At 39.7% G+C, this 15,550-nt stretch overlaps 1 protein-coding gene across 8 annotated transcripts in view; it reads left to right on the top strand.

Moving 5' to 3' along the window:
* LOC110450232 overlaps positions 1–15,550 on the top strand; it is a 153,430-nt gene that overhangs the window by 115,702 nt on the left and 22,178 nt on the right. For all 8 annotated transcript variants that reach the window (XM_021497673.1, XM_021497662.1, XM_021497643.1 and 5 more), the window contains exons 128-139: positions 574–776; positions 3,893–4,079; positions 5,231–5,401; positions 7,096–7,512; positions 8,380–8,530; positions 9,081–9,220; positions 9,639–9,727; positions 10,477–10,684; positions 12,442–12,559; positions 13,128–13,335; positions 13,717–13,920; positions 15,222–15,444. In XM_021497673.1, the coding sequence (XP_021353348.1) occupies positions 574–776; positions 3,893–4,079; positions 5,231–5,401; positions 7,096–7,512; positions 8,380–8,530; positions 9,081–9,220; positions 9,639–9,727; positions 10,477–10,684; positions 12,442–12,559; positions 13,128–13,335; positions 13,717–13,920; positions 15,222–15,444 (2,319 nt within the window). The remainder of the gene's footprint in view (positions 1–573; positions 777–3,892; positions 4,080–5,230; positions 5,402–7,095; positions 7,513–8,379; positions 8,531–9,080; positions 9,221–9,638; positions 9,728–10,476; positions 10,685–12,441; positions 12,560–13,127; positions 13,336–13,716; positions 13,921–15,221; positions 15,445–15,550) is intronic.

Here is a 15,550-nt window from a genome sequence, read left to right as displayed (position 1 = left end):
ATTACATGTTAATAACTTGATTGGAATTATAACCTTGAATTGACAGTTTGATACTTTGAAAATTTTGAGCCAGCCCTACCCCCAAGGGCTGTAGGGTGGGGCTCAAAGGAGTCAGTGTGCTAAAATTTCTTCATTTTCCTTGTTAAGAATCAGAGGTGCTAGTTTCAAATCCTTTTTAGTCTGAAATCTGTATGCTAGATATTGAGTAAGGTGGTTTTATTGTTTTTTGTCACTTTGAATAATATTTCTGTTCATGTTAAAAACAAAATCAACTCTCTGTATAAATATATCAGGTGACCATTAAGGCCCATGGGCCTCTTGTTCTCATAAATTATTTCTTTTGTGTAAAAGTTACTTTCCAACTTTTTCAATATTAGCTCCAAAGTTTGGCAATGTGAAGATGGCTAAATGACCCAGAAGTTCGTGTGACGTCACAGTGAAGGTTGTAATTCTGAGTTAAATTTCTGTAGTCCGGTGAGAACATTAATGAAGGAAATAAGTTAAAATTCCTGTTAAACATTGATTTATGTTTTGAATACCTGTATTAATTAGATATTTTCTGTGTTTGTTCAGTGAGAGCGATGGTAGGATCAGGTGACACAACAATGATGTCATCTGACGGGTTCTACATAGATGACACGCCACCAGAATTTTCCAAGGATATATTCATCTACATCGATGTCAACCAGGGTGAATTTACTCCTACTTTCTTCCAATCCTCAAACAGCACCATCAAGGCTATCTGGTTGTGTGAAGACAGTGAAAGTCTTATAAAGGTAAATCTTATATAAGATTCATATAGGCTAGTGACAATCTGATACTGGAGGTGTATGTCAGACTCATATAGGTAAGTGACAGTCTTGTACAGGTGTCAGACTCATATAGGTAAGTGACAGTCTTGTACAGGTGTCAGTCTCGTATAGGTAAGTGACAGTCTTGTACAGGTGTCAGATTCGTATAGGTAAGTGACAGTCTTGTACAGGTGTCAGTCTCGTATAGGTAAGTGACAGTCTTGTACAGGTGTTAGACTCCTATAGGTAAGTGACAATCTTGTACAGGTGTCAGACTTGTATAGGTAGGTGACAGTCTTGTACAGGTGTCAGACTCGTATAGGAAAGTGACAGTCTTGTACAGGTGTCAGATTCGTATAGGTAAGTGACAGTCTTGTACAGGTGTAAGACTCGTATAGGTAAGTGACAGTCTTGTACAGGTGACAGGATCGTATAGGTAAGGGACAGTCTTGTACAGGTGTCAGGCTCGTATAGGTAAGTGACAGTCTTGTACAGGTGGCAGACTCATATAGGTAAGTGACAGCCTTGTACAGGAGTCAGACTCGTATAGGTAAGTGACAGTCTTGTACCGGTGTCAGACTCGTATAGGTAATTGACAGTCTTGTAAAGGTGTTAGACTCCTATAGGTAAGTGACAGTCTTGTACAGGGGTCAGATTCGTATAGGTAAGTGACAGTCTTGTACAGGTGTAAGACTCGTATAGGTAAGTGACAGTCTTGTACAGGGGTCAGACTCGTATAGGTAAGGGACAGTCTTGTACAGGTGTCAGGCTCGTATAGGTAAGTGACAGTCTTGTACAGGTGTAAGACTCGTATAGGTAAGTGACAGTCTTGTACAGGGGTCAGACTCGTATAGGTAAGTGACAGCCTTGTACAGGTGTCAGTAAATCTTATATAAGATTCATATAGGCTAGTGACAATCTGATACTGGAGGTGTATGTCAGACTCATATTGGTAAGTGACAGTCTTGTACAGGTGTCAGACTCCTATAGGTAAGTGACAGTCTTGTACAGGTGTCAGTCTCGTATAGGTAAGTGACAGTCTTGTACAGGTGGCAGACTCATATAGGTAAGTGACAGCCTTGTACAGGTGTCAGACTCCTATAGGTTAGTGACAGTCTTGTACAGGTGTCAGACCACTATAGGTAAGTGACAGTCTTGTACAGGTGTCAGATTCGTATAGGGAAGTGACAGTCTTGTACAGGTGTCAGACTTGTATAGGTAAGTGACAGTCTTGTACAGGTGTCAGACTTGTATAGGCTAGTGACAGTCTTGTACAGGTGTCAGACTTGTATAGGCTAGTGACAGTCTTGTACAGGTGTCAGACCCGTATAGGTAAGTGACAGTCTTATACAGGTGTCAGACTCATATAGGTAAGTGACAGCCTTGTACAGGTGTCAGTAAATCTTATATAAGATTCATATAGGCTAGTGATAATCTGATACTGGAGGTGTATGTCAGACTCATATTGGTAAGTGACAGTCTTGTACAGGTGTCAGACTCGAATAGGTAATTGACAGTCTTGTACAGGGGTTAGACTCCTATAGGTAAGTGACAGTCTTGTACATGTGTCAGACTCGTATAGGTAAGTGACAGTCTTGTACAGGTGTCAGACTCGTATAGGTAATTGACAGTCTTGTACAGGTGTTAGACTCCTATAGGTAAGTGACAGTCTTGTACAGGTGTCAGACTTGTATAGGTAGGTGACAGTCTTGTACAGGTGTCAGACTCGTATAGGTTAGTGACAGCCTTGTACAGGTGTCAGACTCGGATAGGCTAGTGACAGTCTTGTACAGGTGTCAGACTCGGATAGGCTAGTGACAGTCTTGTACAGGTGTCAGACTCCTATAGGAAAGTGACAGTCTTGTACAGGTGTCAGACTCGAATAGGTAATTGACAGTCTTGTACAGGGGTTAGACTCCTATAGGTAAGTGACAGTCTTGTACATGTGTCAGACTTGTATAGGTAGGTGACAGTCTTGGACAGGGGTCAGACTCGTATAGGTAATTGACAGTCTTGTACCGGTGTTAGACTCCTATAGGTAAGTGACAGTCTTGTACATGTGTCAGACTCCTATAGGTAAGTGACAGTCTTGTACAGGTGTCAGACTCCTATAGGTTAGTGACAGTCTTGTATATGTGTCAGACTTGTATAGGCTAGTAACTGTCTTATACAGGAGTCAGAATTGTATAGGTTAGTGACAGTCTTGTACAGGTGTCAGACTCATATAGGTAAGTGACAGCCTTGTACAGGTGTCAGACTCGTATAGGCTAGTGACAGTCTTGTACAGGTGTCAGACTCGTATAGGCTAGTGACAGTCTTGTTCAGGTGTCAGACTCATATAGGCTAGTGACAGTCTTGTACAGGTGTCAGACTTGTATAGGCTATCAGACTCATATAGGTAAGTGACAGCCTTGTACAGGTGTCAGACTTGTATAGGCTAGTGACAGTCTTGTACAGGTGTCAGACTTGTATAGGCTAGGTACAGTCTTGCACAGGTTTCAGACTCGTACAGGCTAGTGAAGTCTTGTACAGGTGTCAGACCCCTATAGGTTAGTGATAGTCTTGTACAGGTGTCAGACTCCTAAAGGTGTGTGACGGTCTTGTACAGGTGTCAGACCCCTATAGGCTAGTGACAGTCTTGTTCAGGTGTCAGACTCCTAATGTGTGTGACAGTCTTGTACAGGTGTCAGACCCCTATAGGCTAGTGGCAGTCTTGTTCACAGGAGTGTCTTGAATTCTATAGGTTCGTACCAGTCTTATAGAGGTGTCAGACTCATTCACACTACCCAGTAAATAAATCAAAAAATAAATATAATACTCCATATGGGGAAATTTTCACCAAATCAATTTTCCACCCTTTGGCCATAAAATCCATTTTCCTGCAATATTAAATTTGCTCTTCACATTAAGTTACCATGTTAATTATATATTTATAATTATATTGTTAACAAATGTTTGCTGTAGGATAAATTTTTAAGAGGCCAAAATTAATCTGCAGCATAAGTTTCCTGGTTAATACAGTATTCCCATGAGTGAGCTGTATTAAAGTATATTCATGGTAAATTAACCGGTATCAACATGTGACTGTGGTACTTCTGTAGGATTATCAGTGGTCTATCGGTACCGCCGTGGGAGGGAATGACCTACAGGACTGGGAGTCTGCGGGAGTCAACCCCACAGGGATCAACGAAACGTTTGAGGGGAGGCTGGAACACAACACCACTTACTACGTGTCAGTTAAGTGTACGAACGGGGCTGGAGCTGTGGTTAGCTTCAATGATACCAAAGGTTAGTTGTTTGGAAGATTAATGCGAAATTTCAATAAAGTGTAACACTTTGAAATGTTCTTTTTTGTCGAATTGAATTTAACTTTAAAAATGTGATTCATTTTCAATATCGGCACCAAAGTTTTGTAACTTCACACACATCATTCAACAGTATGAAAAAGGATGCTCAAAATATTATAGGCCCTGAATATAATGATTGTGTTTCAGAAGATATCAACAATTCAATTTTTCTGTGATATCTAAGTCTGTTTTAAATCCCAATATAGTGAAAAAGGCTTTTTATATGACGAGAAGTATAAATTATGTTAATCGGGTTTGTGATTGTGTGATAGGTGGTGCAGCTATAGTAAATAAGGCAGTTCAGCATAAATTGTTATAAACATAAGAGCAGTCGAGATTTTATTTTTCTTCTTTCTTATTTTTGTTTTCTTCCCAGCTTCTTTTTCTTTCCTTTTATCCTTCCTTTTTCCTTATAGCAATACAGTGATATTAAATGAAATAATACCTATCCTTATGCAGTCTTTAGTGATACAAATTTCTTTTTGCATAATTTGTATGGCATGAGTGTTGATATGAAAGTTGATTGGTGACAAATAGATAATTATATGATCTGAATGAATTACTGATCCATTATTGTTGTCACTGTATTGAAAAAAACTCTTTTGGAAAAGAAAAAAAAATATAAAACAAAAAAGAGCAGTCGAGAAGACAGCATAAACTGTTTTTTAATTGCAATTCATTACCTTTGGCCATACTTACAATTTTCTATTTAACAAGATGATAGCCACATAGGAAACTGTTTTGTGACATCACAATCACAAAGTAAAATCACAAAATGTCTTTGTGATGTTGAGTATCCTTTATTTTCAAAGTTTTATTAGGGTTTGAAGTATGGGGATTTTTATGGTATTAAAGGATATATGACATATATGTTATATTGCTTTAGATCAAGTTGAAAATGTCTGAGTGATATACAGCAGTAGTGCAAATGTAGTTTCCTCTTGTAACATTGTAATGCAAGAATGCATCAGAACAGATTTAAGTATGTCAGTTTTGTATTGTTGTAACCATGGTAGTATTGTTTGTATTGTTGATTCCATGGTAATATTGTTTGTATGTTGTTACCATGGTAATATTGTTTGTTTTTTGTAGGTACCACTGTGTTACTGGAAGCGCCAGTTATAGATGATGTCAACACAGAACTAGCAGGGACAGAGCCTTTCCCACAGGCTGTGATACCAGCCAATTCCATGATACTCAATGACTCCACCACTCTCAGCTGTTCCTTCACCATGTCAGCCGATGACAGTGTTGATCGCTACGGTAAGTCATCACAACTAGGACGACCTCAAAATATCGATGACTGCTGATGACAATGTTGACCACTACGGTAAGTCATCACAACTAGGACGACCTCAAAATATTGATGACAGCTGATGACAGTGTTGATCGCTACGGTAAGTCATCACAACTAGGACGACCTCAAAATATTGATGACACCTGATGACAGTGTTGACCACTATGGTAAGTCTTCACAACTAGGACGACCTCAAAATATTGATGACAGCTGATGACAATGTTGACCACTATGGTAAGTCATCACAACTAGAACGACCTCAAAATATCGATGACAGCTGATGACAGTTTTGACCACTATGGTAAGTAATCACAACTAGGACGACCTCAAAACATTGATGACAGCTGATGACAGTGTTGACCACTATGGTAAGTCATCACAACTAGGACGACCTCAAAATATCGATGACAGCTGATGACAGTTTTGACCACTATGGTAAGTCATCACAACTAGGACGACCTCAAAACATTGATGCCAGCTGATGACAATGTTGACCACTATGGTAAGTCATCACAACTAGGACGACCTCAAAACATTGATGAAAGCTGATGACAGTGTTGACCACTATGGTAAGTCCTCACAACTAGGACGACCTCAAAACATTGATGACAGCTGTTGACAATGTTGACCACTATGGTAAGTCATCACAACTAGGACGACCTCAAAACATTGAGGACAGCTGATGACAGTGTTGACCACTATGGTAAGTCATCACAACTGGGACGACCTCAAAATATTGATGACAGCTGATGACAATGTTGACCACTATGGTAAGTCATCACAACTAGGACGACCTCAAAACATTGAGGACAGCTGATGACAGTGTTGACCACTATGGTAAGTCATCACAACTGGGACGACCTCAAAATATTGATGACAGCTGATGACAATGTTGACCACTATGGTAAGTCATCACAACTAGGACGACCTCAAAATATTGATGACAGCTGATGACAATGTTGACCACTATGGTAAGTCATCACAACTAGGACGACCTCAAAATATCGATGACTGCTGATGACGGTGTTGACCACTATGGTAAAATATTGATGAGTGTCGACCGCTACGGTAAATTGTTAAAATTAGGACAACCTCTAAATATTGATGACAGTGTTGATCGCTATGGTAAGTCATCACAACAAGGACGACCTCAAAATATCGATGACAGCTGATGACAGTGTTGACCGCTACGGTAAAATATTGATGAGTGTCGACCGCTACGGTAAATCATCAAAATTAGGACGACCTCAAATATCTCTGATAGTGTCGACCGCTACAGTATCAAAGCAAGGACAACATGATTATATGTCAGAAATACCAGGACAGTGTCGACCATTATGTTAAGACATCAGCACTCTATATATCTCATACAGCTGACAATAGACTAGTATATTTACCATTATGTTAATTCACCAGAACTTTGGATCTTCATTATATCTTAGACAGTGAATAACAGAGCCATTTGCAATAGTACAAAACTATAAATGTTATATATGTGTAAATAAAAATAAATAATTTAAAAATCACTTTTGGCCTACCAAAGGACTGAATATCGACGCAGTAAATCTTAAGTCTTCACAATAGACTATCACAGGTATTGAATTTAAAAATTATCACAGCAGTGATACTTACCAAATTGTTCCATTTTAATTTGTCATAGATTTCTGTGTGGGAAGCACTGACAAAGACGATGACATTTTTCCATGCACATACTCGGCCATCAATGTGTCTACAAAGGTGGAGGTAAAAAATGGAAAATTCTACATCAATGGCATGGAGATATGGTCTCTAGGACAGATGCGGGCTCCCAAGGTCGGAGAGAGTTCTGCAGATCAATCAGACAGCTCAAACAGCAAGTTCCAGTTAGAACCAATGAGACAGGCCGTTATGTATTTAAGGATCTGTAATAAGGCAGTGCTTTGTGCCAATAAAACTGTGGCGACCACTATCGTCGGCAATGCTGGCATGATATCAGGTACATCGACCAATGGTTCCATTGTGACCATTACGTTTACCCTGGGATCGAAGCGACGAAGGAAGCGAGCCACCAGTAACGTGGCTGTCCAAACTTCTGAAGGTACTTCTTAGTCTTTAGTCCATTATGGTCTACAGTGGTGAAAGGGTTAATACAACAATAAGAGGCCAGGCTTTATAAATATTTTAAAGAATATGAGGTAAATTGAAAATTTTGAAACAAATTTTGATTTAGTAGGAAACCTAACATTAATTTGGTGACTCTCGTTTCTGAATCAAATTGGAATAATTATGTATGTTCTAGATTAATTAAAGGCAGCAAGTATGAGTTAAGTCTTTTAACAAATTTAACAGTGTTAATGCAGATAGCAAGCTGTTGTTTAAATCCCCTATTTTGATGATGTGACTACCCATATATTTGAGAGTGCAGGTAAAGCTCAGCCTAGCATTTCACAGTATTTCTAGATTAATTTCTCCCTTGGATAATAATATGGAAATTTGTGTACAGGATACCATGAAATGTTCACTGTGTAAAAACATTTGTGGTTTTCATGGTTGTTATAGAACCACAAAAATAAATTAACAAATTTGAGTGATAAACTTCACAACTGTTTCTTTGTATGATATATTATGATATATCCACAAAATGATTTAAATTAGCTTCAAACCACAAAAGGAAATACACACGACCACTCCATTTTATACAGTATTGCTCATTATTTACGCAACCACATCGGTGATGTAACAATGCTTTTCATTGGTTAGTGACCACATCGGTGATGTAACAATCCTTTTCATTGGTTAGTGACATGTATTATTTGACGATGCATTGTAGTATATGCAGATGCAAGAAACATTTTCCAACCAATCGTGCCTATGTATCATTCTTCCAAGGGCCTCCCCAGTTGTTGAGTTGATTCATGGTCAGAACACTGACAGATCAGCTGATGTATATTTGTTGTGTTGCCAGGGTTACAGTCGGGTCAGACTCTCATGGTAACGCCCCTGGACGACGCTGCAGTACAGAAGGACTATCGGTCAGATGCTTCCCTTTCCTTTGTGCCCTATATAGTCAACCCCGCGACAACTAATGACCTCACCGAACGATTACTACGGAAGCGGTATGTGTGATTTCATAATGTCATGTTGGTGACATTTAACATTTGGATGAACTCTGTATAATAAGAATGAAAGTTTTTACTGCGGGTGAAGCAAAACTGGACTGGGTTAATCGTCGGCAACCAGGTAGCTCAATTTGTAAAGCATCCCTCTAGAGTTTGGAGACTCCCGGGTTTGAACCCCGGTCAGGTCTAGCCATGCATTTAACCACTCCAGTTACAGGGGTATAAACATTCCTTACAGCATGGTAGTGTTGTGAATGTGAATTCTGGGAATGAAGTATAATCAGTAGTTAATTTCACATGTAGCGAAAAAATACGTTATATCAAATTATCATCACTGTCAACCTCCACCCATAATAAACGAAAGTCATTCTTTGACAACATCACTCTCTATGCAGTCATTTTCTTGATTATAAGTATTATTTTGCATGGCTGAGTAGATCTGTGACCAATTGAGACATGTTTTTTTGTTGCTCTGTACTAATATTTATATTTCTTCATGCAAAAAACATCAAAAGGCTAAAATAAAACTATTTCGTTTATTTTGTAGATTCCTGGGGTATTCAGACACATTCGCTATTGGATCCCTCGGCCACTATGAGTTACCGGGCCCTCTACTGGTGACTTATCCTGACAGTGTGGGAAACGTTACCTCTGGCAACAGAACCATGCTTCTGCACTGGAACCCAAGTACGTGCTCGGTTTACGTATTTCATCAGTATCAGGGTCACCTTTAATTAAGAATCTTGGTGAAAATTAAGTTGGTTCTACACTCATTTTCATCTCATATTAAAGTAAACTTTGAATTTATGTTCAGGATCTTGATCTGTAAAAGAAGATGAACTTGTGAATTTCATCATATCCAGATTATTTAATGCTTACCTTTATTTATCAGTCCTTTTGAAATGTCAGCTTAATATTGCACTGAATATTGGAGTCACAATAAAATAGGTTAGTTTTTATTTATCTGTTATCAATCGTATTGAATGGAAAGTGAACCCAAATAAGTTGTTTTGGTAACAGAACCATGAAAGTTTGACCCCACAGAGAAATCCTTTCTGATAGAGATGTTTAGTAATATAAGAGTTATCTCCCCCTGTATTGACAGAACAAAACCAATGGGAGATTAGCAGTGAGTCGTGTGAGTACGAGACTGACCGAGAGGTGTTTAATGGAGATGGCACCGTTACAGTCAAGGTAAGTACTATATATGTGAACTAGTATAAAAACTGTTGTCTGCAAGTCATGAATGCAGATTCCTGTATGATTGCAACAAAGTACTTACTTTGCACTGTAAACTTTTACTCTGACATGGTGCAAACTTGATTCTGACGTGCCGGTTGTGCACGGTTTGTGCTTGCCACCGGCACGCTACATTAAAGCAAGGCGGCATACACACAATATGGCACAAGTCACATTGCCTGTCTCTCCAGTCTGGCAAAACTTCTTATCCAAGAGCACGTGCCGAACTTGCGTGACTTCAGGGACATACATAATCAAGTGGTAGTGCCGCCTTCCCGGCAGCAACCGGCACGCCGGAATCAAGTTCATCCATGGTGATTGATTGAGCTACCTGTCAACAGTAATACCCTGGTCCAGATGACTACAGTTATATAAACTAGGAAATTAATGGGAGGTTACCACATGTACAAAAAACTACAGTGGAATTTACTTTTATTTTGCCTGCAGTGGAAGATGGATCTTTATATGAAGAAACATCAGATTTTGAATTCCCAATATGCAATTGACACAAGGAGGTCCTGATTGTTATGCATTATCATTTTCAAAACCAAATTATTTGACAAAATCCTGATTGGAAGAAACCAGTTTAGACAGAATGTACTGTAGTATGAATCTTTTACAGAGTATCAATGATTTAAGATATCAACCTAGTAGCCAGTACACAGCAGGCCTGGCTGATCATCTACATGTACTTGTATCCACAGGTCTGCAATACACACAAAGAGGCAATTGAAAATGCCACAGACGCAGCTCCAGATAGTTCCAGTAGTCGACGGCGACGTGCAGCGGTTAACGCAGACTCCTACTTCAGCTCGGAGACACAGTTTGTATTGGCCGAAGCAGCAGCAGAACCCTTCAACTCACCACCTGTCCTGGACAGTGACCCCTACATAGCTTTGCTGGAGGATGAAGGTGAGCAGAATGACTGGTCATCAGAGGTCCTTAATTACGCTAGCGAACACATTATCTCGCATCTAACATAACATATTTTGAAAATTTATTAAAATTTATTTCTAAACAATTTTCCACCCCTAAAAGATAAATCTTGTAATATTTTCTTTTATCTGGAATTGGTATCAATGATGGGAATCCAGAAAACTATAAACAATAAAAATGGTCTTTGTATACAAATATAGAGAGTGAGGACAGCTTGTACATCCACAAGGTATGTGAGAGGGTGTCTCGCTAGGTTGGTACTTTACTCAGATAGATTTGAAATGTTTCAGCAGCTGACTACCAAACTACAGTAGGCTAAGTTTATTGTTTCCCTTATCCTGTATTTTACAACCTGTTTAAGTGTCTTTATACAGTCTTAGGTGATAGACTTGCCTCATTTATACAAATGCCACCCTGGTAAAATACTAGCCGCTTCATACCGACTCGGCTAGGGAGAATTTCTCTTTAACTCATTCCGTAGAGCGTAAGACTAGTAAGCTAGAGGTCCCGGTTCGACTCCTAGTGGAGGTATTGCAAAAATAATTTAGTTTCAACAAATTTTATTGGACAAAAAATTGCACAATTAGATAAGACAACAGGTTTAGCCTATATAAGTCTTCTCCTAAAATATAATGACCTGTTACACAAATTATCAATGACATTTAGAATACTTGATATATTGATATATCAGGAACACATTAAATATTTTTCACAATTACAGGAATTCAGAAAAGCTACTTTAAAACAATTTTGTATGTGCTGTAATTTGTAGTATACATGTTGAAATGCTGTGTATCAAGTTTCTTTAAAAATGTCTTTAAGCAAAACAAATAACAACTGATATTGACGTCATGAAATTCTGTCAAGAAATCTGATCAATTAATATCATTTCTTTGAATAAATCCTCTCTACATTAAATGTATTAAAATTCCATTACAATTTTTGTCAAGTTCAAACAAATAATAATATAAGGATGAATAGTTATCAAAGGATGGCCATGTGACCTGCAGTTTTATTGTCATTGGTTGGACATACTGGCCGCAGGTCGGTGGCACAGGGACCTGAGAATATATTACAGCTATATTTGAACCTAAACTAAGGTGTAAGGGTAATTTTACATGTTTGAGGGGTTTAGATCAACTTTCGGTAAAAATGAAACCCCCAAAGATCATATTCGAGAAGGGCGGAAAGCTCTCGATGTCGAAAAGTTGACACCACTTAACTTTCTTGCATCAAAAACAACATTTCTAGTTGATCTACGGCAAAATGCTTAGTACCGTTGGAAAGATGGATAATTGTTCTATTACCTCATATATGCACGTAAAATGTATTCTCCTTTTGTGGACAAGATCCCTGTTAGCTCCAAAAACAGTCATCGTGCCACTTTTTTGTATATTAATAAGGTTGACCTCAGCCACATGCCGAGACCCGTGGTGTGATTGGCTGGAAGCGCAGCCATATTTTCGCTAAACCAACCAACACTCCATGTTTTGGCACGCGCTGACCTCAACCTCATTAATATTCAAAAAAAGTGACACTATGACTTAGTTTAGGTCCAAATATAGCTGGAACTAATTCTTAAGTCCCTGTGGTCAGTGGTTATTCTCCGGGCACTCCTCCATCACCAAAACCTGGCACGTCCTTAAATGACCATAGCTGTTAATAGGACGTAAAACACAATCAAACATCGTGATTGGTTAGACATATAAAATAATGAGATGTTTATGTTTCAGGAATTATTCAGTACCAGTTGATCTATTCCGACCTGGAGAATGACACCGTGGAGTTCTTGATTGATGCTCCGTCTGGGAATGAGACTACAGGGACAGTTCAGTTATCTGTGGATGGACTGTGAGTACACCTTTCTGTTTAATTTGGCTCCCCTACTTTAACTTGAGAACTAAATGAATTCACAGAAAATATTCTGCAGAAATTCTGCTCTACACAGTATTTAGGAATAATATTATACAGAAATTCTGTGAAACATCATAAAAAATGCAGAATAGTCTATAGAGAAAGGAACGAAAGTTTGTAGATATCCTGCACCTGTATGCAAAGATTGCAGGGACGTCTGGACAGATATAACATAATCTCGGCATCATAATCACGGCAAGAAAAAGAAAAAAAAATTGCACTGATTTTCCAATTCATATAACACAAAGTCTTTCTGCAATTTGTCAGCAAGTTCTTAATTTTGTAAATTTGTGCATTTGCTGCAGACCACAGAAATTCCAGAGAAATTCATGAAACGTTTCTATTGACATTGTGGAATCTCCACCTTTTGGCTGAGAATTTCTAGCAGGATACTAAGAATCTGCTGCATTCTGTCCTGACTGCAGTCTTCTCCACACTGATGTTGTCGTGCTTTGTATATATTTACAGTCATGTACATGTTGACCTTTGACCTTGTTTGATACAGATTGTACTACACCCCTTGTACGGACTGTAACGGCTTGGACTATATCTACATCTTGCTAGCCGAGCTCCAGTCTGACCCAGAAATACCACCTGCAAACACCTCAGTGATTCTGACTGTAAACATCACCAGCATAAACGATCCACCAGTAATTTTTGCGGCACAGTTTGGTGACAGTGTCCTAAATGAGGACACCACTGAGCCCATTGTAGTAAGTATACAATAAGTGTAGGATGATTTCTTAACCTTATCGCCAGATTAGAAAGGAGGAATATTGTGGGCAAGTTCACATAGCACAATACTTCACTGGTCTTTCTGTGATGAAGGTGACAAGTACATACTGTACTAGTCGTCAAAATGTCACTCTTAAATGCTTTACTGGTTGTGTTTCATGTATATGAACTTTTCTACAACTGTAAAATGAGGAAAATCAAATTTCTTTTCAAAGCCAATATTTCATTATTCTGTCAATTTGTCTTAATTGAAGGATGGTTCAAATGACCAAATATATATGTTAACCTATTGATATAAAATGGATTCTTCAAAGTTGCAAAAAACATATGTTAATTTCGCTCAAAATCATTCATTGTAGTTATTCATAGAACAGAAGAATAATTGGAATTCTGATAAATGGGCGACAACAGACTCGTTCCTGATCATTGGAGCGTATGATGTAGAGATGGAATATCTAAGCGTGTCCTATTCAGAACCAGCAGTGGGCACCATCCTGGCTTCCACAGAGTACACAGATGTCCCAGAGGTTGGCTCCTGTCCTGCCAACAGACACGAAAGGACGGTGAGTAATCTGTCATAGGCCACAGAGTATACAGGTGTCCCAGAGGTCGGCTCCTGTCCCTCCAACAGATACGATAGGACGGTGAGTAATCTGTCATAGACCACAGAGTATACAAGTGTCACAGAGGTCGGCTCCTGTCCCTCCAACAGACACGAAGAGGCGGTAAGTAATCTGTCATAGGCCACAGAGTATACAGGTGTCCCAGAGGTTGGCTCCTGTCCCTCCAACAGATACGAAAGGACGGTGAGTAATCTGTCATAGGCCGTAGAGTATACAGGTGTCCCAGAGGTCGGCTCCTGTCCCTCCAACAGATACGATAGGACGGTGAGTAATCTGTCATAGACCACAGAGTATACAAGTGTCACAGAGGTCGGCTCCTGTCCCTCCAACAGACACGAAGAGGCGGTAAGTAATCTGTCATAGGCCACAGAGTATACAGGTGTCCCAGAGGTTGACTCCTGTCCTGCCAACAGACACGAAAGGCCGGTGAGTAATCTGTCATACGCCATAGAGTATACAGGTGTCCCAGAGGTCGGCTCCTGTCCCTCCAACAGACACGAAAGGACGGTGAGTAATCTGTCATACGCCATAGAGTATACAGGTGTCCAAGAGGTCGGCTCCTGTCTTGCCAACAGACACGAAGAGGCGGTAAGTAATCTGTCATAGGCCACAGAGTATACAGGTATCCCAGAGGTCGGCTCCTGTCCCTCCAACAGATAGGATAGGACGGTGAGTAATCTGTCATAGACCACAGAGTATACAGGTGTCCCAGAGGTCGGCTCCTGTCCCTCCAACAGACACGAAGAGGCGGTGAGTAATCTGTCATAGGCCACAGAGTATACAGGTATCTCAGAGGTCGGCTCCTGTCCAGCCAACAGACACGAAGAGGCGGTAAGTAATCTGTCATAGGCCACAGAGTATACAGGGGTCCCAGAGGTCGGCTCCTGTCCCTCCAACAGACACGAAGAGGCGGTAAGTAGTCTGTCATCTATCATACAGTACTCTGATGTCCAAGAGGTTTGCCTCTTTCCTGCCAACAGACAAGATAGAATGGTAGGTATTTTGTCTTGTCAATAGTCAGAACAGGATGGTAAGTCCTTGTCTACCATAAAGTATTGATGGTCTACACATCAGCCTGTTTCCCCTGATCAGCATGAGATGTTGCATACCATGCGTTATAGGGCACAAAAATTATAGTTATAAAAACCAGGTGACTTCAATTCTAGATTTAATGTCGGTGATTAGAGGTGACTACGATTGTGTTTGAAATAATGTTGACTATGATTGTTTTTGTTTTGCAGGCCACGATGTTCCCGTGTGGTAACTTCAGCAGTGAGATTCCACACGACCCACTTAACATGTCCTGGCTGTATTTTTCACTTAATTTCTCCCAACCCGACGGATTCATCGGACTGGTCTTCTCCAAGTTTTACTTTAATGACACAGCAAACAAAACATCTGATGTGATCACCATACAGTTCACGATCCTGGAATCTCCCTGTCACAACGGTGGCATTTGTGAACGTAAGTCCGATTGAACCTGAATGTCCCAATAATAGTCGAATCTTAATACTTCAGTAGCATCAGAAACACAGATATGATCTGAATGCGGTAATGATGTTCGAGTTTA

The sequence above is a fragment of the Mizuhopecten yessoensis genome, unplaced genomic scaffold, assembly GCF_002113885.1.
Source record: "Mizuhopecten yessoensis strain PY_sf001 unplaced genomic scaffold, ASM211388v2 scaffold523, whole genome shotgun sequence".
Lineage (NCBI taxonomy): Eukaryota > Metazoa > Mollusca > Bivalvia > Pectinida > Pectinidae > Mizuhopecten > Mizuhopecten yessoensis.
Note: the sequence above shows the minus strand (reverse complement) of the source record. Positions and strands in the feature narration are given on the sequence as shown.